Source organism: Grammomys surdaster, unplaced genomic scaffold (genome assembly GCF_004785775.1).
Source record: "Grammomys surdaster isolate TR1022 unplaced genomic scaffold, NIH_TR_1.0 1036, whole genome shotgun sequence".
NCBI lineage: Eukaryota > Metazoa > Chordata > Mammalia > Rodentia > Muridae > Grammomys > Grammomys surdaster.
In genome coordinates, this window is record NW_021605455.1 from 2722732 (window position 1) to 2748323 (window position 25592).

The 25592-nt window shown below is 43.7% G+C and overlaps 2 protein-coding genes across 2 annotated transcripts in view; both read left to right on the forward strand.

Moving 5' to 3' along the window:
- Positions 1–10928, forward strand: part of Pstpip2 (proline-serine-threonine phosphatase interacting protein 2) — an 86536-nt gene extending 75608 nt beyond the window's left edge. Inside the window, exons 10-15 of the mRNA XM_028783208.1 lie at positions 541–639; positions 2190–2286; positions 3199–3280; positions 4900–4934; positions 6766–6826; positions 9079–10928. Coding sequence (XP_028639041.1) covers positions 541–639; positions 2190–2286; positions 3199–3280; positions 4900–4934; positions 6766–6815 — 363 coding nt within the window. The 3' untranslated portion in view covers positions 6816–6826; positions 9079–10928. The remainder of the gene's footprint in view (positions 1–540; positions 640–2189; positions 2287–3198; positions 3281–4899; positions 4935–6765; positions 6827–9078) is intronic.
- Positions 10929–19023: 8095 nt separating this feature from the next.
- Positions 19024–25592, forward strand: part of Epg5 (ectopic P-granules autophagy protein 5 homolog) — a 97255-nt gene continuing 90686 nt past the window's right edge. Inside the window, exon 1 of the mRNA XM_028783215.1 lies at positions 19024–19123. Within this exon, the coding sequence (XP_028639048.1) occupies positions 19064–19123 (60 nt within the window). The 5' untranslated portion in view covers positions 19024–19063. The remainder of the gene's footprint in view (positions 19124–25592) is intronic.

Sequence of the window (25592 nt, forward strand, 5' to 3'; positions counted from 1 at the left end):
TCTCTCTCTCTCTCTCTCTCTCTCTCTCTCTCTCTCTCTCTCTCTCTCTCTCTCTCTCCTGGAAATCAAGCTCAGGACCTCACCCTTGTACATGCTCGATTACTGAGATACGTTCCCAGCCCAGCCATAATTTTTCCTGTCTCAGCCTAAAGATTACTTCTCTACACCTGCTTTCTCCTCTCTCATGGATACCAGAGATGCCCTTGGTGTGAGGTCCAGTGGGCCTCTGTGATTTCTTTTTCCTTTGTATAGTGCTGGTGATAAGTGTCATGTATGCCAGGTGAGTACCAATACACCGAGCCACACCCTCAAAACAACTTTGGTGATTTTTAAAAATTTATCTTATTTGACTGGTTTATTTTTTTGGTTTATCTGCAGTTAGATATTATGGGACTACTATGTCCACACTAAACACTGTCTTCTGCTTTCCTTTCTCTTTAATCCCACCCCTCAATATAGGTTAAGTTTGTTTAAGTCATAGTCAGCCTAATAGATGCCCCTTCTTGACATACGCCTGTACATGTAACTGTTTTTCTGTAGGTGTTTGAGGCTCAAGAATGTGAACGTATCAACTTCTTCAGGAATGCATTGTGGTTACATGTGAATCAGCTGTCACAACAGTGTGTCACAAATGATGAGGTAAGTCATCTCGGAATGTTGTACTCTGCATGTTAGACTCAGCAGAGCAGAAAGAATCATAAATGTTTCTTAGTTCATCCTCTCCCCACTCCCTGCTTCCATCTGAGGTACAAAGAGATGTGACTTAAACATTGCTCTGACTTCCGGTCCATTTTTACCACTGTGACACTAATTAAGAAGCTGAGAGTTAGAGATAGAGAACAAATAATAAGACCCAAACACAGTTGGATGTGTGGAAGACGGAAGACTGTGAATCCCGAAGACAGCTCCAGTGTGGACTGCCATCACTTTGCCCTGTGCCAAGCAGCAGCAGACTGAGCCACGCCCAGGCTGGTTCATCCACTCCAGGAGGAGGACTTGTTTCAGTATCATCATGGTGCTTAGCCAGAATTAACCTGTGCACAGCCATAGTAACTGGGTCCCCAGATAGCAAAGATACCAGACCCGGGTATCTTAGTTTTTGCTAAGAAACAGCCCCACTCATTCATATGAGACACTGACTTTAGAAGGAAGGTCAGATGTCCAGAAAAACTATAGAATCGAATGGAAGAACTTATCCTCGGGATAAGGAGTTGTGTTTGCATTTGTGTGTGGCATTGGGACTCGGTCATAGGAATTAAATCATGAGACTTGGCATAGAGTTTCTTAGTTCCAGTAACACTTTTTTTTTTATTGGATGCTTTATTTACATTTCATATGTTATCCCCTTACCCCCTCCCCCTCCCCCTCCCCCCGGAACCTCTAGCCCCTCACCCCTCCTCCTGCTTTTCTGCAGATGTATCCCTACCTACCCCCCCCCACTTCCACCTCCCCATCCTCAAATTCCCACCCACTGGGGCATCCAGCCTTCATGAGACCAAGGATCTCTTCTCCCACCTATGCCCAACAGGGCCCTCCACCCTTACATATACAGCTGGAGCCATGGATCCCTCCCTAAGTGCAACCAGGCTGGTGGTTTAGACCCTGGGAGCTCTGTTTGGTTGGTATTGTTGCTCTCCTCATGGGACCACAAACGCTTTCAGCTCCTACAGTCTGCACTCTAACTCCTCCATTGGAAACCCCACGATCAGTTCAATGGTTAGCTGTGAGCATCTGCCTCTGAATATGTCAGACTCTTGCAGACCTCTAAGGACACAGCTATATCAGGCTCCTGTCAGCATACACTTCCTGGCATTCACATCGGTATCTACCTTTGGTGACTACACATGGGGTGGATACCAGGTAGAATGGTTTCCAGACGGCCCCTCCTTCAGTTTCTGTCCCTCACTTTGTCTCCATATTTGCTCCCTTGAGTATTTTGTTACTCCTTCTAAGAAGGACTGAAGCACCCCCACTTGGTCTTCCTTCTTCATGAGCTTCATGTGGCTTGTGAATTGAATCTTGGGTATTTTAAGGCCAGTAACACTTTTTAAAAAGGTCTTGGGAATGCGTTTATTTTCAAAACAAAAGCTGCAGAAGAGTCAGCTGTTCATGAAAGTCCCTTTACATAGAGTGGTACCGTAAGGGCCATCAATAAGCTTCTGCATAATGCTTTATTTTGTTTTTATCAGATGTATGAACAAGTCCGTAAGAGTTTAGAAACATGCAGCATTGAGAAGGACATCCAGTATTTTGTGAACCATCGGAAAACTGGACAGACTCCCCCAGGTGATCCGGGAGGCATGGTGTGAGGGACAGTTCCACAACAGTATTAGCCTTTCTTGTCCTACGGCTCAGGAACCTTCTGTACAACTCAGCTTCTGCTGCTGTAACAGATATCGCACATAAATCAGCCTAGGAGAGAAAGGTTTATTTTGGTCAGTTTTCGAGGCTCCAGTCCAGCAGCTGATGCCATTACTTTTGAGGCCGTAGGGAGTTGGCACACTATGGTAGAGCATGGCGGAGCAGACTGTTCATTTTAGGAAGATGTGAAAGAGGAAGAGACCTGGGCATGCCTCCAATGACCTCTCCTGGTGTGTTTATTCTGGGCTATACTTCTTAAAGATCCAATCGATTGCCTTCCATTGCTGCTGAGCTGGGGACAAAGGCTCTGACATACATGGGCTCTTGGGGACCATTCCAGATCTTCCTACCTTTTTCTTTCTCTTCTTCTCTCCCTCCCTGTCCCTCCCTCTCCTTCCCTCTCCCTTCCTCCTCTCCCTCCCTCCTCTGTCTCCTTCTCTCTCTTTCTCCTTCTCTCTCTCCTTCCTTCCTTCCTTCCTTCCTACCTTCCTTCCTTCCTCCCTCCCTCCCTTCCTTCCTTCCATCCTTTCTGTCTCTGTCTCTCTGTGTCTCTGTGTCTCTCTCTTTCTCTCTCTTCCTCTCTCTCTCTCTTGAGACAGGGTCTCATGTATTCTAGGCTAACATTAAACTTGATGTATAGCTGACATTGAATTCCAGATCTTTCTGCCTCCATCTCCTAAGAGGCAGGCCCAGGGACAGGCATGTACACCCCAGCCTATCTTATGTAGTGACAGGTGATGAACTCAAGGCTCTGTGCATGTTGGGCAAGTGCTGTACCAACTGCATGACAGCCCAGCCTTTACATGCTTCTGATGTCTTGTGTCTTAAAAATTGTAGCACCCATCATGTATGAGAATTTCTACTCTCCTCAGCGAAATGCTGCCCCACCAGGAAAGACTACAGGGCCCAATCCAGCAAGGTAATAACTAGCTGCTTTTCTTGTGAAGAAAAAATATTTTCATAGATGTCTCTACTATTAATGATCTAAGACATTGCCATTTATTTTTAATTGACAAAATTTATATATTTTACCTAGTAAGGAAACTTAGTTTTTTTTTTGAAATAGCATTTTTGGAACAAATTATATAGCTTTTATTAGTTGTGTTTTTTGGGGGTACTATAGTGTACTTGAGCATGGCCATTATTACTTGTTTATGAATTCTGTGCCTTCACTTCAGAAGGCACTTTTCTGGTAGAAAACACGAATAAGCAAGCTATCCCCTGTTCCCATATGTCAGATCTGATCTACTTCTTCCCATAGGGCCTATGAGTTAAGAAAGATTTCTACACTACCACCTCTATGTGTATATATGTGTGCATGTGTGTATATGTGTGTGCATATGTGTACATGTGTATGTGTGTGCATATGTGTGTATATGTGTGTGTATGTGTGTGTGTATGTGTGTGCATGTGTGTATATGTGCATGTGTGTATGTGTGTGTATTGTGTGTATTTGAGACAGGTTCTCACTCTAACCTAGGCTGACCTTAAACTAACAGAGATCTTTCTACTCCAGCACTTGAGTAAGCCATTACACATAGCTTATGGTTTTTTAAATTTATTTTTATTTATGTGTATGTGTCTCTGTCTGTGTTGTTGTATGCCATGTGTATGTGAGCATCCACAGAGACTACAAGAGGGCATCAGGTTCCCTTGAACTGGAGCTGTAGGCTGTTGTGAGCTTCTGATTGTGGGTACTGGGAGCTGAACTTGGGTCTCTTAGAAGAGTATCAAGTACTCTTAATCACTGACCCATCTCCCCAGCCCTGGCTAATATTTATAAATGCCTGGAAAGCACCAGAAGGATACCCTTTAATGATGTGAAAATTATATGAAATTCAAATCTTGGTGTTCATATAGAGAGCTATTGGAGCTAGTGAATCACACTTTTTATCTGGTTCTTTTCTACCAAGTCTGAGTAGAGATGCTCCAGGGATACTGTGGCCAGCAAAGCTAAGCCACTTCCACTGCATCCATTGCATGGAAAATGTGTTGCTCCTAATATGAAGGGCCTGCAGGGGAAAGAAACTTTACGTCACACAAAGTCAGTGGCTGGTAGGGGGAGGGGTGGGATCTCATCTGTTGAGTTTTCCATCCAGTTTTAGCAAAAATGGACAGCGTTTGGGAGAGAACAGAGCACACTGTTAAGAGGAAGGACCATTCAAAATCGTTAATAGGAATTAGGGGCCTAACTCTCATTGTGTGGTAGAGCTGTTTCTCACTGTATGTGCAAAGATTTTTGACCTTCTGGAAGATCAGGAAATTTTCTTTCATCAGCTAAGATGAAAATCCTGCCAGCAGCCCCTGGGCAGAGCTCTGCACTCCTTATTACTGTGTGCCTTATGTGTATGCCCTTTGGGTTTCTGCAGGCCAGAGCTGCGAATCATTTGCCTCATCTGAGCCTTCTTGCCTCTCTAGGATAGGAGCCAGTTGATTACAGTATGATCATATAAATATAGATATGTTTGTAGCATGAAGTAGAAAGTTATAAAAATAATTAGAACTCACCTGAAAGACTTTGATTTTCATCTCTTACAGGAGAGGACCTCTCCCAGTTCCTAAGCGTATACCAGGTATGCCACCAGGAAGAGCCTCTTGTGAATTTTTGGTCGAATTTTTGGTCGGATGTTCTTTAAGATTGACTAGCTAGACTATGCAAATAACAACCAGGCATGAGCTGGGCTGTGGTGGCACTCACCTTTAATCCCTGCACTCAGGAGGTAGAGGCAAGCCAATCTCTGTGAGTTTGAGGCCAACTTGGTCTACAGAGCAAGTTCCTGGTACACAGAGAAACCCTGTCTTGAAAAACCAAGCAAACAAATACTAAACCAAACCAAAAAAGAACCAGGCATGTCAGACTTGTTGACACTGGGACATGGCTCTGTCACCTACAGAATTTTTGCTTGAGAACAGTGTAGTCTAGTTAACAAAAAGAAAAAAAAATCACAAATAGTTGCAGTGTCTTGAGTAAGTTTTTGAGTTTGTGTTGGGCCACATTCATAGCTACCCCAAGCTGCATGTGGCTCATTGTGGCTGTCTGGACATGCCTGATAGGATCGCGTTCCTAAGAGACTGTATCTGTGTTTGGAGTTCACTCTAAGGCTTTTAAGACAGGATCTCATTGTACAGCCTTTAATTATCCTGGTGCACACTGACTAAAAGGACTTGTTTGCTGCTCACTTTGATCTCCCTTTTCTGCTGCAGTACCTCCAAGAGAACCACACACAGCAGCGACCTTTGTCTCATTGTGTTCCCCGGTTAATTACCACACCTTTGAAGAGGGGCATTTTGTCTTTTATCCTCTCCAGCCCTTAGTGTAGTATTAGATGCCTAGCAGGTGCTTAACAATGAACCATTTCAGGCAAGAATAGTTTAAGTAGCTGTGTTCGAAGGAGATTGAGGGGAGGGTCCACTTCTGCTGATTTGGCATCTCAGTAAAAATGTAATGGCTGTTGAAAACTTTGGGGCCCGTAAGATGCCTCAGTGGGCAAAGGTGCTTGCCATCAAGATTGGCAGCCTACATTCAATGTCCAGCACCCACATGGTGGAAGGAGAGAACTGACTCTCATCAGTTATATTTTGACATCTGTATACATGCTGAACATATAAACATATATGCAGATGTACACAATAAACACATACTAAAAAATTTAAAAGTAGTGGTTGAGATAATATATTTAAATGATATTTAAGTTGTTTTCTTTCTTTTTTATTTATTTATTTATTTATTTATTTATTATATATGAATATACTGTAGCTGTTTTCAGACACATCAGAAGAGGGCATTAGATCTCATTACAGATGGTTGTGAGCCACCATGTGGTTGCTGGGATTTGAACTCAGGACCTCTGGAAGTACAGTCAGTGCTCTTAACCACTGAGCCATCTCTCCAGCCCCAGTTGTTTTATTTCTTACTGCCATATAATTACCACTTACGAATGTGACTTCATTTTAGTCTATTTTTTGATGATGACTTTACTGTGGATGCTAATGTGGGAATGAACAAAAAACAAGTCGTAATAGTGATTTCTGGAATCTTCTCAGGTTTGTAGTCATGACTACTAAGCACAGGCTTTGGTGTCCATATTTTGTATTTTGATGTAGTTAATCATTATAAGAAGGCAGTTGCCTTGAAATGGAAGGCATTTAGTTTGATAGGGGCTAAAGCACTGGATCTCAACCTTCCTAATGCTGAGACCCTCAACACAGTTCCTCATGTTGTGGTGACCCCACCCATAAAATTATTTTTGTTGCTACTTCATACCTGTAATGTTGCTATCATTATGAATTGTAATGTAAATCTCTGATATGGGACCTCTGTGGGGGTCATGACCCACAGGTCGAGAACCACTGGGTTAACAAGAACGATTAGCTAAATTCTGTTCTGTGCCTTTCCCTTTGCAGATGATCCTGATTACTCTTTGGTTGAAGATTACAGTTTGCTCTATCAGTGACATCAGTGGAGGTAAGAGTCTTTAATCTTCCTGGAATCCTGTTGTGCTCCGGGTGATCTGCATTTCAGAAGCCTTCAGCTCTGAGCACCACCAGGAGGCCAGGTCTAGCATCAGGCTTCCTTCAGGCTTGCCTCTAGAGCCGTACCACACAGGCTGACTGGAGCCTGTAAAGAGGACATTTCCCCTTTGTTTTTCATTATGGTATGGCTCTCTAAAATTTGCTCAGCCCTTTTTGTAGCTTTTATACAACTGCATTTCAGCAAAACACACACGATTCTCAGTCTTTAAATGTACTCCTTATTCCCTGAAGGGAGAAGTCAGTGAAAACTGTATAAATGGTATCACAGTCACCAAACACAGAAGGGGACCAGAGGGGTCAGTCATTCTGTACCAGGTCACAGGTTGTCATCTGAACTAGTAAATCACAAGGATTCTTGGAGGCTTCAGCGCTGCTAGCCAGTCACAGCTGCAGAGGTGACTGCACAGTGGCTGTTCTCTGGGCACTCAGCCACAATGTGAAAAATGCCTCAGAAGCCAAAAGCAACACTGAAGGAAAGTCCTTGTACATTGTAATTTTTGCCCAGGCAGGCTGAGCCTAGCATGTAACTCTATAGGGATTACAGCATCCAAAGAGAAGGCAGGAAGGATCTATCTGCAAGAAAAAAAAATTCATTTCTGGTTTGTCTTAGAGTTTCTCATCTGTCTATAACGAGACAAGTCCTACTTCTTTGGTGAAAACTGTATTGAAGAGTTGGACCATTTGCATTTTTTTCTGATCTTGGGACTTTTGGGGAGTGACAGGGAGAATGGGTGGCTGGATGCAGGAAGTCATGTCATGGCAGACCTGGAAAAGTGTCACTCCGTCTCTTCCTGGTATCGATGACATTACTGTCAGTTATGAAACAAAACAGGTTTTTGCAGCGTTCTCTGGTGATTTGTTAAGTCCCATGTTCTACCCACCGGAAAGCACGGGGAGATTAGCATATCAAACATTGCTTAAGGCCTCAAACCACCTACTCGGCTGACTTACCCCCAGTTAGCTACGCAGACGGGAGCCAAGTTGTCTCCATTAAATAGAATAATTATCTGGTATCAATTTGTATGGAATAGAAGACCTTAAATTGATTCAAAAATATGTTTAAGATGAGAGTAACTTTGCTATAAAAGAGATGAAAACTGAAGACATAGAATTTTTCATTCTCGAGATAGGTATAAATATAATATAAATTGTAGTCTTTACAACCTGTCATAATGTCTTCTTCATATGACTGTCTCTTTCTCAGAGACCAAGCAGGGACATGGTAAGTGAATCACCCATCAGCAGGTCTACTCTCTGGACCGTAGTGCAAATGACAGCTGAGGGACCAAGCACTGGCCAAGCTCCCAAGAGCTTATTAAATAAATTATATATATTTATATATTAAACATATATATTATCAATTTATATAAAACATATATTTTACTTCTTTGTTTCCTGCTCATATCTGGATAAAGCACAAATGCTACAAGTTTAAGACTAGCACTTGATATAGATCTCTAGTTCCCCTGAGTTCAGGAATCTGCTGTGTGAACTGGAGATGCCAATGCCTCCGTATTTAATGAGCTGTCTCTCTCAAACTGTATAATTTTGATGTCTAAACCAGGTCAATGAATAGGGGCTCAGCTTGTTCATATATGATTGACTGAACTTCAGAGAACTTTAAAAGTGTGCTCCCGCTCATCTCCTACATGTGTGCAGTTGTTCACAGAGTCCAGGGGAGAGTGTTGGATCTCCTGAAGCTGGAGTTACAGGCAGCTGTGAGTTGCCTGAGATGTGTGTTGAGAACTAAATTTAGGTCTCATGGAACAGTAACAAGTTCTCTTATCTACTGGGTCATCTCTCCAGCCTCAGTTTCAGAGAATCTTAAGGAAAGGATCCTGGTTTATTTAATTCAGTTCTGCAATGTATTACACTATTTATATGTTTGAAGGTACCTTAGGGGTTGAAATTTCACAAGAGAATTGGGCATTAGTAACTTGTTCAGTAGTTGTTGATCTTAGGTGTTATTTCTGTGTTTAATTCTAGCATGCTTAATAAACACAGATGATGATTTTTGAATTAAAAATATGTGCATCAAAAATATCAGTGCACGTGTTATTACCATGAAGACCTCCCGTGGTGATGGAGACTCTCTGTTCACCGTTTGTTTTTCTTGACCAAGCACACTCCTCAGCCAGTATGAACAGATCATTCAAATGAAATGTCTGTGCTATTTTCTTTCAGAAGAGAAAGCTTTCCTCAGCTACTGCTTCTATGACATGACGAGAGACCCTGAGAACAGCACAATCCATAACCAAATCAAGCCAATCATGAAGACTTTGATGTGACCCCTTGTTGAAACTTTTTTTTGATATTTTAAATTTGTAGTAGACATTTGACTCAACCTAGCCGAGTAGAGTTCTACAGAGTCCCTTTTCCCCTCAGAGAGTTTACACACTGCCCTAAAAGGAAGAATTATTATTTCCTGGCTAGTTACTAAGGTTATGAGTGTTGTTTCCTGTCAGGGAAGCAAAGCCACTCTGGATTCTGAGTGTCAGCTTGAACAGGGCTGCGGAGGATGGTGCCAGTTTCCAAAGATGCTCCTTGGGCTGTGGGAAGGAGGGCCGTGGAAAAAGAGGCACCCTCTCTCAGTGGTGCAGTGTTTGAAATTACCTTTGTGTTTAGCTGGATGACTTAGAAGCATCTGATTGGACTTGCTCATTTCACAGATGAAAAACAAGACCCAGCAGGGTGAGATCAGTTTCCTTACAATTCTGACAGCCAACAAGAGACAGAACCAGACCTAGAGCATAACTTTGTGGCACAGTTCTAGCCCTTGGTGTGGCTGCCATGCTCCTGCAGGCTGAATGAGGGAGTAAAGAGTCTGTGCCTGATGACCTGAGCTCCATCCCTGGAACCCACAGAAAGATGGAAGGAGACAACCCATTCCACGTTGGCCTCTGGCCTCCACACATGTGCATAGCAGTGATTGACATGCATGTGGGCAGACAGACACACAGACACAGACGCACACGCACACATTACATTTAAAAAGGATATTTGGCTAACATTTTTTTCAGCTAATAAAATGACTGGAATTTAAGTGTCAGAATTATTTTTATAAAAAATGCAACCTATTGAATAAACCACAGGAGAGAGTTTTTAATCTATGAGGGCCCTGGATGGTAAAGTACACCCTTTTTGTGTCTAGGAAGTTATGTTGGGGGGCTGCTGATTAAGTTGTGGCAGTCTGTATGTAGATGGCCAACTCCATCTGATTTTCGAGACAGTACAGTTGGAAAACAAATAAGATTAAAAAAAGATATGCTATTTTAACTATTCCTCAAAAGAGTTTAGGATTTTTAAAGTTCAAGTTCAATCTCAGATTTTTACAGAAAGTCTCCTTCTGCTGTGCTCTGGAACATTTAAAGGGACGTTCTCATGGCAGGGAGATCATGCACTGTGTATATGGCATTTTACACCCAAGAAAGTAGACACTGTAGTTAGGACAAAGTCTGCAGCAAGGCTTCTTATTGGTGTGTTGTAAATGTCTGTGCCACTGCAAAGGAAAATCACGTTGTTCTCTGTGCAATAGCTCTCCCAGGACTTTGGACAAATTGATTAAAATAGGATTGAAACTTGAGTATGGGAGTGCCTGCCTGTAATCTCAGCCTGCTGGAAGCTGAGACAGGAGGGCTGTGAGTCTGAGATCGGCCTGGATACATAGTGAGAACCCATCTCAACCCCTTCCCTACCCAAAGATCAGCTGTTTCCCCCGATTTCAATATAAGGCGCACCCGGCCGTGCAGCCTCATGCCACGACAGGAAGTTTGCACCAGTTGGGCATCCTTTTGAGAAACTCAGGTTTGCAAAGGTCCATTGACTTCCCCAAACTGGATAACTTCAAGAAATTGTCTATTGAACATAGAACATTCTGTTTTTAAGTATATTATTTATTGTTGGTCTTCAATGATTTATATTTTCTGTTAATCAGCATAACTGATGTAAATGTGTTTCATGAGTGTAAAATAATATTTTATGGCTTTTTTTTTCTGCTTGACATGAATTAAATAAAAGTTTCTGATGATTTGGGATTTAATTTGTATTCTTGTCTTAAACACTCATCCATTTTCAGCTGTACATACTTCCTCGTGTGCGTGTATAAGTATGTGTGTGGTGTGTGTGTGTGTATGTGGTGTGTGTGTGTGGTGTGTGTGTGTGGTGTGTGTGTGTGGTGTGTGTTTGTATGTGTGTGGTATGTGTGTGTGGTGTGTGTGGTATGTGTGTGTGGTGTGTGTGTGGTATGTGTATGAGTGAGTTTGGGTTCCTGTGGAGGTCAGAGGATTGATTACCTTGGGTGTTACTCATTGCCTTCCACCTTGTTTGACACAGGATCTTCTGTTCCTTGCTACCATGTATGGCAGACTAGCTGGCATTTGAGTTTTTAGGGATTTTCTTGGCCCTACTTCCCACACTGTAGAAGCCCTGGGATTACAGATGTGCCTTACTACATCTGGCTTCCATGTGAGTTTTAGGGATCAGAACTCAGGTCCTCACACTTGCAGGGAAAGTGCTTCACCCACTGAGCCATCTCTGTAGTCCCCAAGCTCTCGCCACCTCTTCTCTTATAGGTCTAAAGCACTTTCATAGCATCTGATAAAGAAACAATATATCCTGCTGTATTAAAGTTTCAGGAGAGCGACAATTAGGGAAGTGTTTAAAAGGACAATAATGAAAATCTAACTGAGAAACACTCATCTGAGGTAATGTTAAATGAAATTTCATATGAGACATCAGGTACTCTATAAACCGGACAGACACTGTAGACTAAAGGACAAACCTATTCTTGGGGTCCAGCCTGCATTGGAGAAGTCCTTTCCTTTATCTTCCACAGAGTGGAAGAGATTTGACAGTTTCAGTTCACTGGCTGACCTTTTGGAGGCATGGTAACAGATTTAACATTCAGCAGCAACATATACAGGCTCAACAGTAGTCACTAGAGCCCATGCGGTCAGTGGAGGGTCCTTGTATCATCTCATTTCTCTAATGGTGACTTTTCTGTTCATGAGCCTAGCAAGGAAGCACTGGGGTGGCCAAGGACAGAGTCCAGCATAGTTCACTGGATGAGTTATCCTGGTTACACAGTTCTGATCCCTCTTGCAGTAGCAGTGGCGATTTCTTATAGGTACTAGTAAGAGATACAAAGTTGCACATGTTTTGCTAATTTGCACAAGCCTACCCACTCACTTCTCTAGTTCTGTCTTTGGTTCCCTGTCCAACCCACCATCCTTCACCTTGGGTGTGTCTCCCCTCATGGTGGCTTGGTGACCAGCTGGACTGACTGACACAGTACCTACTTGTTTCAGTCATTCTTGAGTTTTGCAATGTGGCACTAGGCCGCATCCACATAAACAGTGAATGCAGAACTGGGCTGTTCTCAAACCGCTCCTGTGCCTTTTCCTTCTCTGTCAGCTGGGTTGAAGGAATCTTCTGTTAGCCAATTGTGAGGTAAAGGAGAGGTATAGATGCTAGAGAGGAAGGTAACTGACGTGTCTGCCTCATCTGCTGAGGTAATGTGCTTGATCCTTGCCCACCCTTTCTGAAGCAGGTTCTTGCTGGGTGTCTCTTAGTCAGGGTTTCTCTGTGTAGCCCTGGCTGTCCTGAAACTCACTAGGTAGACCAGGCTGGTCTCAAACTCAGAAATCCGCCTGCCTCTGCCTCCCAAGTGCTGGGATTAAAGGCATGTGCCACCACCGCCCAGCTCTTAGTCAGAGTTTTACTGCTGTGAACAGATGCCATGACCAAGGCAAGTCTTATAAGGACAACATTTAATTGGAGCTGGCTTACAGGTTCAGAGGTTCAGTCCATTATCATCAAGGTGGGAGCATGGCAGCATCCAGGCAGCATGGTGCAAGAGGATCTGAGAATTCAGCGACTTGTTCCAAAGGCAATCAGGAGAAGACCAGCTTCCAGGCAGCTAGGATGAGGATCTTATATCCCACTCCCATAGTGACACACTTCCTCCAACAAGGCCACACCTACTAATAGTGACACTCCCTGGACCAAGCATATTCAAACCACTACAGTATCTGAAGCTGACTTTGAGCACAGGATCCTCCTGCTTCTGCCTCCTGAGTGCTGATATTCCAGCTAAGTACCACCACGCACAGGCAGAATAGACTGTTTACAGTGTATGATGGATGACTGATGTGCCTGCCCAACGACTCATGGGATCTGAAGAAGCTAGAGCAATATAGAACTGCCATAATTTCTTTTCATATTCATATTTACATTATGCTTTTACAAAATGCCTACCCTTGTTGTTTTTGTTCACCTCTTTAAATGCTGTCACAGCCGCTCCCTGGCTCCTCCTCCATTATTCTCTGGGTGTCCTGAGCTTGTGATTTCCCTCAGTGCAGCGACAGCAGCTGGTAACACTGCTTACAATGCCAGCCTTAGAGTTATGCTTACTCAGTGGTTTTAAATGCTACTATGTTGCATCAGCTCTTTTGCCTGAGTTCCTCCTGGCTATAGGAGAGTCCTTAGTGATGGTGAGGCTGCAGCTCAGACATGTTGGTCACCCTTCTTCTCCAGGGACAACCTTGGCTTCTGGCTGGCTGGAGCCACGAGATGATTCTGTCTAGACATTTTCAAGTACCGTTTCTGGTGTCAGCTGTCTTAGCTTGAAGTCACCTAGAAGGACATCCCAAGAGAAGCACTTGAGATCACACAGTGTAGGAGGTTTGTATGTAAAGCAGCAGTGGAAGAGGAAATGAGGTCCAGATGAGAAGGACGTGGAGATAGAGCGTGCTTTCAGGGCTAGCGAGATGCTTCAGTCCAAAAGACGCTTGCCAAACCAGTCTGAGGACCCAAGTTTGACCCTTGGAACCTATGGTAGGAGGAAAAAAATGATTACTAGATGTCCTTTGAGCTCTGTGCACATATATATCTGTGCCACATGGACACAGAGACAGATAGGCATTCCTGCCCCTCCCCCTCCCTTTAGAAGTGTGCTATTTAGTAAGTTGCCATCGTGGGGGACTGGGCTTTAATTTCCCTGGAGGAAACTGGAAAACAGGACAAAGCAGATCAACCCAAGGATGACAGTGTTTGTATTAGAAAGCTGGACCTCTGAAGTACTATAACCTGGGTGACTTAAACAAAGGAGATTCACTGTCACAGTTCTGGGGCTTGCCATTAGCAATCAAGACGCAGGCTAGTTCAGTCTTGCGGGCCTTTCTCCTTGAATTGTAGACAGTCATCTTTTCTCTTCCCAGTGTTTTCTGTTCTCTCTCTCTCTCTCTCTCTCTCTCTCTCTCTCTCCCTCCCTCCCTCCCTCCCCCTTCCCTTCTTCCCTCTCTCCCTGCCCCCCCCTTCTCTAAGACACCAGTTGCACTGAAGAGTCACCCTCAGGACCTCATTTACCTCAATGACCTCTCTAAAGATCCCATCTCTTAACCAAGTCTCATTCTGAGGTCCTGGGGGGTTGGACTTCAATGTAAGAGTTTGGGGAGGGGACCCAGTTTAGTCCATAGTTTTATTTCTATGCCAACTCCTAAACTCATCAGTTGAGGGTTGGCCTTGCTTTGCCTTATTTTTCTGACACACCCAGCCTACCATACATGTGGCCAAAGTGGGCTCTGAGGCAGAGTTATTGGGTTGGGTATTACACACTCAGAAATGTAAATGCTAATTGAGTGTGGTGGTCCATGCCTGTAATCCCAGCATTTGGGAGGTTGAGGAAGGGAGATCAGTAGTTCAAGGTTAGATGGGGCCCAATGAAACCCTGCTTAGAGAGAGAGAGTTGAGGGGAGAGGGTAGAGAGAGCTAGTTTTGTAGCTCAGTTGGGAGAGCTTGCCCAGTGTACACGAAGCCCTGGTTGTGATCCCCACCGTCAGCATGCTGCTATACACCTAGAATCTCATCACTTGGGATGTGAACGTGGAAAGACCAGAAGTTCATGGTCTTTCTTTGCTGCAGAGTGAGTCTGAGGCCAGCCTGGGGTCTAAGGAGAGAGAGGTACTTTCTGTGTCTGCCCACCTTTGATGTTTTGAGGATGTAAATAACTAAATCTAAGACTTAACTTCCCTCCACCCCCTTCCAGTGGAGAAAACTGTGAAAGGGAGAATAATAGAAAATGGATACTTCTGCATGTTTCCCCCCTAAGGAAACAGCAATCTATTAATGGAGAGATAACATCTGTGCCAAGAATCCGATAAACTGAATATGTAGCTGGACACTTTTAGTTTGCATGCTAATTGACTCAAGATACAGAAGGAATTTTAGCTTAAATTAGCCTGATCCACATTAATTTTACATCATGTATTTAGTAATCAGGAATGATAAAATATGGCTGCCTACAGGGTGCTGTACGGGAAGTAATTGACTACAACAATAGCTTATTGGAAATATTCTGGAAGAGTTGTCACTACTGGGGAATGACCACCAGAGGGCAACAGAGATGCTGGCATGGGATCTGTAGAGGCGCTTCATCCAGCCAGGCCAGCCTAGCAGCTTTTCTCTGAACCCTTTCACCACAAGCCCTGTTCCAGACACTGGCTGACTTCTATATCATGCTCATATTAAAATTTGCAAGATCATAATGTGAGCATCCTAATCCTTTTATGAATGACTTAGTCCTGTTCAATTGGTTGGAAAATTTCTCTTGAGGTTAAAAGTGTTTTACTGTCTCAAAGTTGCAATGAAAATTAGTCTAGTCTATTAGAGAAAATTTTGAAAAGCATTTATAAAAATTAAGAACAAGACTGTCTCTCTCTCTCTCTCTCTCTCTCTCTCTCTCTCTCTCTCTCTCTTTTGTTTTGTTTTGTTTTGTTTTGTTTTGTTTTGTTTTTGAGACAGGGTTTCTCTGTGTAGCCCTGGCTGTCCTGGAACTCACTCTGTAGACCAAAGAGACAGTCTTAGCTGGGCAGTGGTGGCACACACCTTTAATCCCAGCACTTGGGAGGCAGAGGCAGGCAGATTTCTGAGTTCGAGGACAGCCTGGTCTACAGGGTGAGTTCCAGGACAGCCAGAGCTACACAGAGAAACCCTGTCTCAAAAAGCCAAAAAAAAAAAAAAAAAAAAGAAAAAAAAAAAAAAAAAAGAAAAAAGAAAAAAAAAGAAGACTGTCTCTTTGATGAACATTTTGCATCTATGATCTATCTTATAGAAATATACATGCAGACTGGATACCCTGACATAGCTTGTAATCCTAGCACTTGGATGGCAGAGGTGTTGTGATCTCTGTGAGTTCAAGCCCAACATGGCCTAGTTTCATAATAACACCCTGTCTCAAAGCAAAACCAACAAGTAGAACACACACACACACACACACAGGCACACACGCATATGTGCACACACACACATGCACAGGCACACACGCATATGTGCACACACACACACATGCACACGCGCACGCACACACACACACACGAAAGCAGGAGGGGATCACCAGCTTTAATTCTGTTTTACAGAACAAGTAGGAGGTACTCAGAGAACTTTAAACAACTACAAGGATCAGGGGAAGACAGTGAGGCTGTTCTAGACTAGGAGATGACCAAGTAAACCATATGGATAGTGGCTAGGAATGGTGACATCTATGTGTAGTTGTAGGTACTCAGGAAACTGAGGCAGGAGGATGACTTGAGCTCAGGGAAATGGTGAAAAGTTTTGGATAAGTGTGTCTACCTTAATATCCTTAAGGTGTCACATAGTATCCCATAAACAGACAATTGTGTATGTACTAATAAGGAAGGCAATATATAGACAGATTTGCATTTATAACAATTCATGGGATTCGTGAAGCTACTGTGCCATTTTAGGTAAGGAATCTGAGGATTTGCATTTTGGTATTTGTGAAGGTGGAGGGTCAGAGGTATGCAGTTCCTAGAACCAATTCTTTGAGGATTAGTATATACAAAGGCCAGGACTACCAAATCCATCTGCGTACTAGGGAGCTTGACGTCTTTTGTTGTTGAGGATTTGGGCTTATAAAATTGGGGTGTAGCTTTATGGCACAGCACTTTTCTAGCTGGAGTCCTGGGTTGGTACCAAATCCCCTACTCCAAACAACCAAACTACTTAATATAATTCAGGGACAAGACATCACACAGGGGCTAAAAAAACTCAGATGTAGAGCACTTGCTTAGCATATACAAGGTTCTGAGTTCAAGTCCCTACACCACATAAGACACGTGAGTCCACCTCACGTGTAAAAAGACAGGGCATCAAGTGAGGGAGGAAGTTGCTATCCCACAGTCAAAAACTCTGACCCAGAATTGTTCCTGTCTGAAAGAACTGCAGGGACAAAAATGGAGAAGAGCCTGAGAGAAAGGAGGTCCAGTAACAAGCCCAAAGTGGGATCCAGCTCAAGGGGAGGTTCCAAGGCCTGACACTATTACTGATGCTATGGTGTGCTTACAGACAGGAGCCTAGCATGGCTGCCCTCCGAGAGGCCCAACAAGCAGCTGGAAGAGTCAGATGAAGATATTTACACCTAACCAATGGACGGAAGCTGCTAAGTCCTGTGGTTGAATTAGGAAAAAGCTGGAAGAAGCCGAGGAGGAGGGCGACCCTATGGGAAGACCAGCAGTCTCAACTAACCTGGACCCCTGAGATCTCTCAGACACTGAGCCACCAACCAGGCAGCATACATTAGCTGATATGAGGCCCCCAACACATATACAGCAGAGCACTGCCAGTTCTGGACTCAGTCAGAGAAGATGTACCTAATGCTCAAGAAACTTGGGGTCACAGGCAGTGGGGAGGACTGGTGGGGTGGGGACATCCTCGTGAAGATGGTGGTTTGTGTGGAATGTGGAACAGTCAGAGTGTGGACCGGGAAGGGGGGATAATGACTGGACTATAAAAGAAGATTAAAGAATTAATAAAAAAGAAAGAAGAAGACCAGGAAAGGTTGCACACGCCTTTTATCCCAGCACTCGTGGTGCAGAGACAGGTGATTCTCTGAGTTCAAGGTCAGCCTGTTCTAACAGAGCTAGTTCCAGGGCAGCCACTTAGAAGAACCCTGTCTCAAAACAACAACAAAACCAAATAACAACCAACCAAACAAAAGCACACCGTACACATTGACTTCTGAAGTCCTTTTTCTTCCTTCATTTCCCTTTCCTGCTGAGATCAATCTGCTTCTGCAGGGATTAAGGAAATACCTCACCAAGCTCAGTTCTTTCATTTTTTCAGGCCATAATCCTGGAGTTTTTATTTTAGGTTATACTACAGAGTGGGTGGTTAGCCTTTTCTCCCCTCTTGTAGATACCACGTGTTATCTTGTCCACCCTTCCTCCAACAAAACAACTGATATCCATTAATTCCATTCATCAGATATTATCTACCATTGCTTTGGAAGTCCTTGGTGCACATCAGAGAAGGAACTTACCCACCAGGAGGGATGACCTTTCAGGAGGGTTGACAGACTAACAATAAACACCTTTTAAAGTACTTTAGAGGCATTTCATGCTCCAAAGATGAGGCCAGCTTTCTTTTTTTCTTTTATTAAAATCTGGAATTGTCAATTGAAACAAAGTGTGCACAACGTACACTAAATACTTTTCCGGTCTCATTTCTTTTTACTTTTCTGTCTGTCTTCTTCAAACAGATGTTCCTTATCTAGCCTGCAAATTTGTGTAGTAAGTATAAAATCGAGATGCCTGCTATAATCAAGTGCCTTTCATAATTAACCAATTTAATTCTTGTGACACGGAGATGGAAGTATCCTTATCCTCTTCTTCAAAACAGCAGATAGGAGTTCACTTTGGATGGACATAATATTTCTTTTCGGAAACGTAACGTAGATTTAGACTGACTTGAATTAGTTATCTAGGTATCAAAATCAGATTGTCAAGGCCTCTTCTGGCACTTCATGGTTCAAGTAGAATATCTTTCAGCGAGCTGCGGAGGCAGAGGGGAGCTCTGAGTGCCACCCTGCGGCCAGAGGCGGAGGCTCAGCTTGTGGTTCACAGGGCTTGGCCAGAGGCGTGGTGAGGGCTGGGCTGGGGCGGGCCCGGAACGAGAACGGGCGGAACCTTTCGCGCACAAGTAGTTCCTTACTAGTTTGTCCCAAGTTGCAGCCCGTACGGCCTCCAATTACCGCCTCCCTTGCCCAGGTGGTGGAGGGCTTATCACGTGACATTCAGGAGGCCGGAACTGGGAGGCTTGCGTGAATTGCAGGAGTTTGACAGAAACAGACCGTGACGTCGCGGAGGCAGAGTGTATGGCCGAGGCTGTGAAGCCCCGCCGGGCCAAGGCCAAGGCCAGCCGGACCAAAAGCAAGGTGAGGATGCTGTCACTCCCGTGCGAGCCCTCTGCTCGCCGTGCGTCCCGTGGGGTCCCGTGGGGTCCCGTGGGGGTCCCGTCGGGGTCCCATGGGGGTCCCGTGGGGTCGAGCTCTCAGGGCCGCTTGGCTGTCTCCCTGTCCTGACTTCACTGGGCTTTTTCTTTTTTACTCATTTTCTTGGCTTCCCACACCAACGCCTGGCTTCGTGTGCTGAAGCAGGGTTTTTTCCCTTTGCCCATCTTTCACTTCCTATCCTATCCTCTGTAACACGGGGACACTCCAGGTTCTGGAAATGCACGGAGACCTGACGTCCTTCGCTTGGGAAGGATGGAAGCAGTGATATGTCAGACCTTTTCGTTTTCAAAATTCAGAGCGACAGCGTTATTTCCTGTGTACCTGATTGTTTACAGTGTGGCGTTAATATACAAAAATCAACACAGGGCAGAACTCAGAGGGATGGTTTTGAATTTTTCTGGATTGTTGCATGTCAGTGTGGTTTTAGGTTGATTTGTTTTTAGGTGCATTTTGGATTTTTCACTTTGCTCCTGTATACTTGCTGAGGCGAACAAATTGAATTCTACTCTAAGATGGTGGTTAGACCTATCAATAGCTAGAACTATGTATATTTAAATAGAGTTTTAATTATGTAGTCCTGCCTGGCCTGGAACTCACCAAATACCTCGAACTCCCAGAGGTCCGGTGTGCCACCACTCCTGACTACTATCTAGATAACTTTGCCTTATCCAAAACAGAATTTACACGAATTGAAATCAACAATGAAGGTGGTATTACTGGTCTAGGAAATTGCCTTCCTCAGAATTGGTGATGTTACTGAGCCCAAAGTAAAACTTTTTGTGTGTTTGGGAACGAGTTTTAACAGTGAGTTGTAGGAACTTTATTTAATAGAGTGTAAATGAAGTGTGTGGATTCCTTTCTGTAAGGTGGTATGGATTCAAAGACTTAGTTCAGGAAGTGGGGTGTCATGTGCTGTTGTGTTGAGGTTGCTGTGGCTTCTGGATTTGTCCCAGTACCTGGCCTACATTCCTCAGTGTTAAATACCTGGTAGGTGACTCCAGGATGACAGGTTGTGGTTGTGTGTCTGGTATTTACTACTGGATACTTTAGATAGAGTCCTAATAATGTTTTTATTCTTCTAGTTTGATCTTCTGTTAAAAAAAATTCTCCCAATTCTGAGGATCTGGACTTAGTAAATGTAGGTTTAAGAAGATCAGAATCTTAAATTTGGATTTGCTCTGCAGACGTAATAGATATTATAGCCAGGCAGAGTGAAGACGCCGGAGGTGGTAAGATTCAGCTTGAGTTCAAGGCCAGCTGGGGTACATAATGAATTCTAGGTTAGCTTGATGTTATATGAGGAGACCCTGTCTCGGAAACATTGTATCAAATTGTAAATTCTACTAACTAACAAACAGGTCTGTCCGTAATTGATGGAGTGGACTAGGATGTTTCCTGGTTAACCCTTCCCACTGGTGCTGGTGGGCCTCCTTCCCTTTGCCTACTGTATCTAGGAAGTTGTTTTCTTCCTTTGTTTCTTCTAGGCCTGGATTGTTGTTGGGATAAAGTTGGGCAATGCTATGCATTATCATTTAAGTCTCCGTTGTGCCTTGTGAGAGCCACTTATTGTTTCCCACAAAACGATTCTATCCACTTGGGGTGTAGGAGAAAACCCTTAGGCCTCAGTGGTGCTTATAGTCAGGAGAAGCCAAACCAAACCCAACTGAACAGTACTATTGATATTAAGATACATGCTAGAAGGTGATAGTGTTGGGGGGAGGGTGTGGGGGGGAGACCAGTCATGGTAGAGCTTCGGAGTACTTGTGAGAGGCTTGGATGGGGTGCAGTTTCAAATAGTTGAGCAGTGCAGGCCTTATTCAAGGGGACTTTTTTTTTTTTTTGAGACAACTCTCAGTTTGAAACAAACTGTCAGCTCTAGTTGTCCTGGAACTCCCTACATAGATCAGGCTAGCCTTGACCTGTGCACATCTCTGTCTCCTAAATGCTGAGATTAAAGGCCTTTGTTCCCTTCTATCCCTGTTAGGGAGACTTACAAATGAAGGTGTTGCAGTTTGGAGGGGGTAACAGAGGGCAAGCCAGTGTGTCTGTCCTTGAAATTGTAACCAGACAGTGTGACCAGGGGGGATTGAGCGGACAGATGTAGAGTAGTCAGAAAAGCAGGCCCTTGTAAGGAGTTTAGCCTTTCCTGTGTGTGTGACATTAGAATCTGTGTGGGCTTGAGCAGGAGGGCAGGATCTGACTTAGGCTTCTCGGGAAACTCTGCACTTGCATGGTTGAAAAGAAACTCTAAGGGGTATTAATATGAAAACAGCTCAGATTTCAGAGGGAGTAGGAGATTGATCCTGGAGCCAAATATTAGTGACTGAGGCCTAGGAACCCAGATTTAGGTTAACCAGAATACCACGTTCTAGTGTGATGACAGTTTCATTAAAGTTTTGTAGTTAATCCAAGAAAGTCATAAATCAAATAATTAAGAAAAAAAAGTACCTGTGGGACATTAGTCGCTTAAGTCACGGTGAAGTAGGGAATCTGCTGTAGGCCTCAGGGTTGGTGGAAGCCAGGGCTATGTAAATCTTGAAATAAAAGTTGGTTAGTAGGATAGAAATGTAGTGTAGGCTTGGATATGTGAATCTAGTTTCCTGGATTTAGCCTGAGGCTGAGATGAAAATTTGCCAGTAATCAGCACATAGTTGCAGATGGTAGAGTACTAGAGGATCCAGAGATGGAGGCTGGACATGGCCCCTCACGCAGGCAGAGGATGGAGGGCATTTGCAGGGAGTTTGCATAACATGTGGAACACCCTGGGTTCTGTTCCAACACTGAAACAACAGCAAAACCAACGAAACCCATACTGATGACAGAAGCTTAATAGTTTTTATTTTTGGTTTAATGCCTTAGTAGGAAGGCTGGTACGATGGCTTAGTTGGTAAGGGAATTTATGTGTGAGCCTGATGACATGAGATCAAATCCCAGAACACAAAGAAAGGGAGAAGGAAAGAACCAGCCCCTGGAAGTTGTCCTCTGACCTCCATGCATATGTTCCTCTCCCCTGCCCCACCCCACCCTGTTTGTCTCTGTCTTTTTTTTACACATATACATTCAGTCTCTCACAGACACACAGAAATGCACATGCATGTGTGCACGTGCACACACACATAATAATAATAATAATAATAATAATAATAATAAATCGATTAGTAAGTTAAAGAAATGGTCAGACTCAACTGCCCTTCATTACTAAGAGGTTGTGAGGAGGAGGGGCAAGACCTGAACAGTCAGTGAGGTGGCCTGTGCTCCCACCACCTTTGTGGAGACTGGTTCCTAGAAACTGAGGAAAGAGAGTCGGAGGGAGGGAGAGGTCAAGTCAGCAACATGCTTGGTTGAGGGAAGCAGGGTTGGCAGGTGACCAGAGCAACAGTAAAAAATGTAGCAGCCCCAAGGCCAGTGCTCACCAAAAGAGCCCCGTCCGCACAATGCCTTCTACATGTGTGGCAGTCTGTTGACCAAGGAGAGCTGGTTAAACTGTCCCCAGAGCTTTGATCTGACACTTGTGCTGGTGTGTCATGCTAGTGTGGCGAACACATGTGGTTGATAAACCTTGGTTTGAAAACAGTCTTATCACAGGCATTGCATAAAATATAAAAACTGAGCCATTGTGATTCATGGAGCCCCTCATTGTCTTTTAAGGAGAGAAGGAGTTGCAGGTTTACTTGATGGAATATGCAGAGAGAGCCGGAGGCATAGTAGATGTTCCTACCTGTGTTTCAGAACAAACCTAACTGCATGATGATTTTCACATTGCCTACAGAAGAACGTACTTGATAGTGTGCACATGCACATTCAGAAATGGACACCCGAGCATCTATCTCCAGGAGACACTGTTGGTGACACCGCGTGTGTCCTGGTTTAGCTTTGCCCTCTTCTGCATTGCCACAGCACTTCAGGACATTTGACTGTGACAAGCCCAAGGTTCAGGAGTAGAAACATTTCCAATACCAGAAATTATGTAAAAGTTTTAAGAAAGAATATAAATTGTGAACACAAACACAAGCAAATTCCCCCAAACAGACAGTTGTTCCCCTCAAAAGGAAGAGGGTACGTTAATAACAGTTAAGAGAAGTTATATGGGGCTGGAGAGATGGCTCAGTGATTAGTAGCACTGGCTGCTCTTGCAGAGGACCTGAGTTAGATTTCCACATGGTGGCTCACACCAGTCTGTAACTCCAGTCCCAGGGAATTAGACACCCTCTGCAGCCAGCACCAGGCACATACATGGTGCACAAGCAAAAAGACCCATACACACAAAAAGGAATATTGTTAAAATTAAAATAATAATAAAAATAAGTTACCTGGCTTTGGCTCATGAGCATTTGTGTGGCTTGTCCCATGTACTTGTGTGGTGCTGTGTTTGAGTAGATAATACCCGTTATCTTATCAGGCAGTACAGTTTCTTCCCCTGCTTGCCTTTCCTCAGAGATGTCACTGGATGATGACAGATGTCATGAGGTGTCTAATTGTTTGTGTAAGGTACCGCAGAGCCACTGGGTCAGCCCCAGCAGTTTGGGCTTGACTGTTAGAGAACTGAGGGGCTGGTCTTTTGGGCTTTCATTTTTGGCCATTTTGTCTCTAGTTAAGTGTGTCCTTCTGTATTCATTATTGACTTACATTTCTGTATCATTTCTAGATTTTTGTTGTTATTGTTGTTGTTGAATGATTTTTAGTTTTTATCTTCTGGTTGTGCTGGGATTGAATCCAAGTCCGTCCTTGAGTGTGAGTGCTTTATCACTGAACTATATTCATTCTCAGCCCTGAATTATTTTAAAATTGTTTCTTTATGTACATTGTATTGAGGTGAATAAGGAAGAAACACAGATTCTTTTTAATCTGCTTGGCTATTTTTATATCTAAGATACGTTTCTTGGGCTGGAGAGATGGCCCAGTGGATAAGAGCACTTGCTGCTCTTGCAGATCTGGTCTGGTTCACAGCACCCATGTTGGGAGGCTCACAGTCTCTAGTAATAATAGTTCTGGGAATCTGATTCCCCTTTCTGACCTCCATGGGTACTGTGTACATGTGGTTGCACATCCAGACAGGCATGCATATATATATAATAAATATAATATATACTATAATATATAATATATATATGAAGCAAATTTCTTAGAATTACAGAGACATGAGTTTTTATACTAGTGGCTTGATAACACATTGAGTTGTTTAAATTTTATTTTCACAATCTGTGATGATTGTTATATTCACAATATGGCATCTAGTACCTTTTTTCCCTACATATTTAAAGTAGGTAAAGCAATTGGAAGTTGACTGGCTTTAACCAAAATGGAATTGCAGTAGATTCCCGCCTTGCTATGCAAGTTCACTTCTGAATTATTTATTTATTTTTATATGTTCTGAGAACTATACAAGCTTCTGAATGTGCCAGAGTACATGGCTAGTGTGGGTGTTTCTTGGATAGTGTGATAGTTTCATCATGGAATCCTAGTACCTGAGATAGAGTTCAGCATACAGCTGATGCTTGCTCTTGCCCATTACAGGTGGTTCCTGTTAGCTCAAGAAACACTTACTAATCACAGAGTCAAAAATCGGAGGGAGTTTGGACCCAAAAAGTCCTGAGGCATAGTGTCTGCTCTCTAGGTGCGTGTCTGTTTGGGCAGGCAGAACGTAGATAGTCATCTGGGAGGAAGCTGCCACTGGCCTGACTGGTATCCAATATTTTTTTCTAGCAATCATTTCCTTAATTTTCTTTTTGAGCTTCAGTTTGAGAAACCTGCTTGTTCCAGCAAGCCTGCTGAGCATACACTTCTGTTCATGGAATGTTTTCTTATTTATTGTTTGACAGTTTGACAGACTGACTTAGTTAGATCTGTGTTGTTAGCTGACCTGGATCTAACACCCAGCCACTGCCAATGTAGAATAAAGGATTTTGGAGATGCCTTGAAATATCCTTATCTGATATCAATGGGAGGGGAGGCCCTTGGTCCTGTGGAGGTTTAATGCCCCAGAGTAGGGGGATGCTGGAGCAGTGGGGTGGGAGTGGGTGAGTGGGTGGGGGAGCACCCTTATAGAGGCAAAGGGGAGGGGGAGCTTGTGGAAAGGTAACCTGGAAGGGGGAGATCATTTTAAATGTAAATGAATAAAATGATTAAAAAAAAAAGAAGCATCAGAACGTAGATTGTGAACAGAAACACAGGCAAATTCCCAGAAAGAGACAGTTGTTCTCTTCAGAGGAAGCAGGGTACATTAATAGCAGTTAAGAGAAGTTCTGTGAGGGCTCAGCAGTTAGTAGCACTGCTTACACTTGCAGAGTACCTGACTTAGATTCCCAGCACCCACATGGTAGCTCACAACAGTCTGTAACTCCAGTCCCTGGGAATTAGACACCCTCTGCAGCACCAGGAACAGATATGGTGC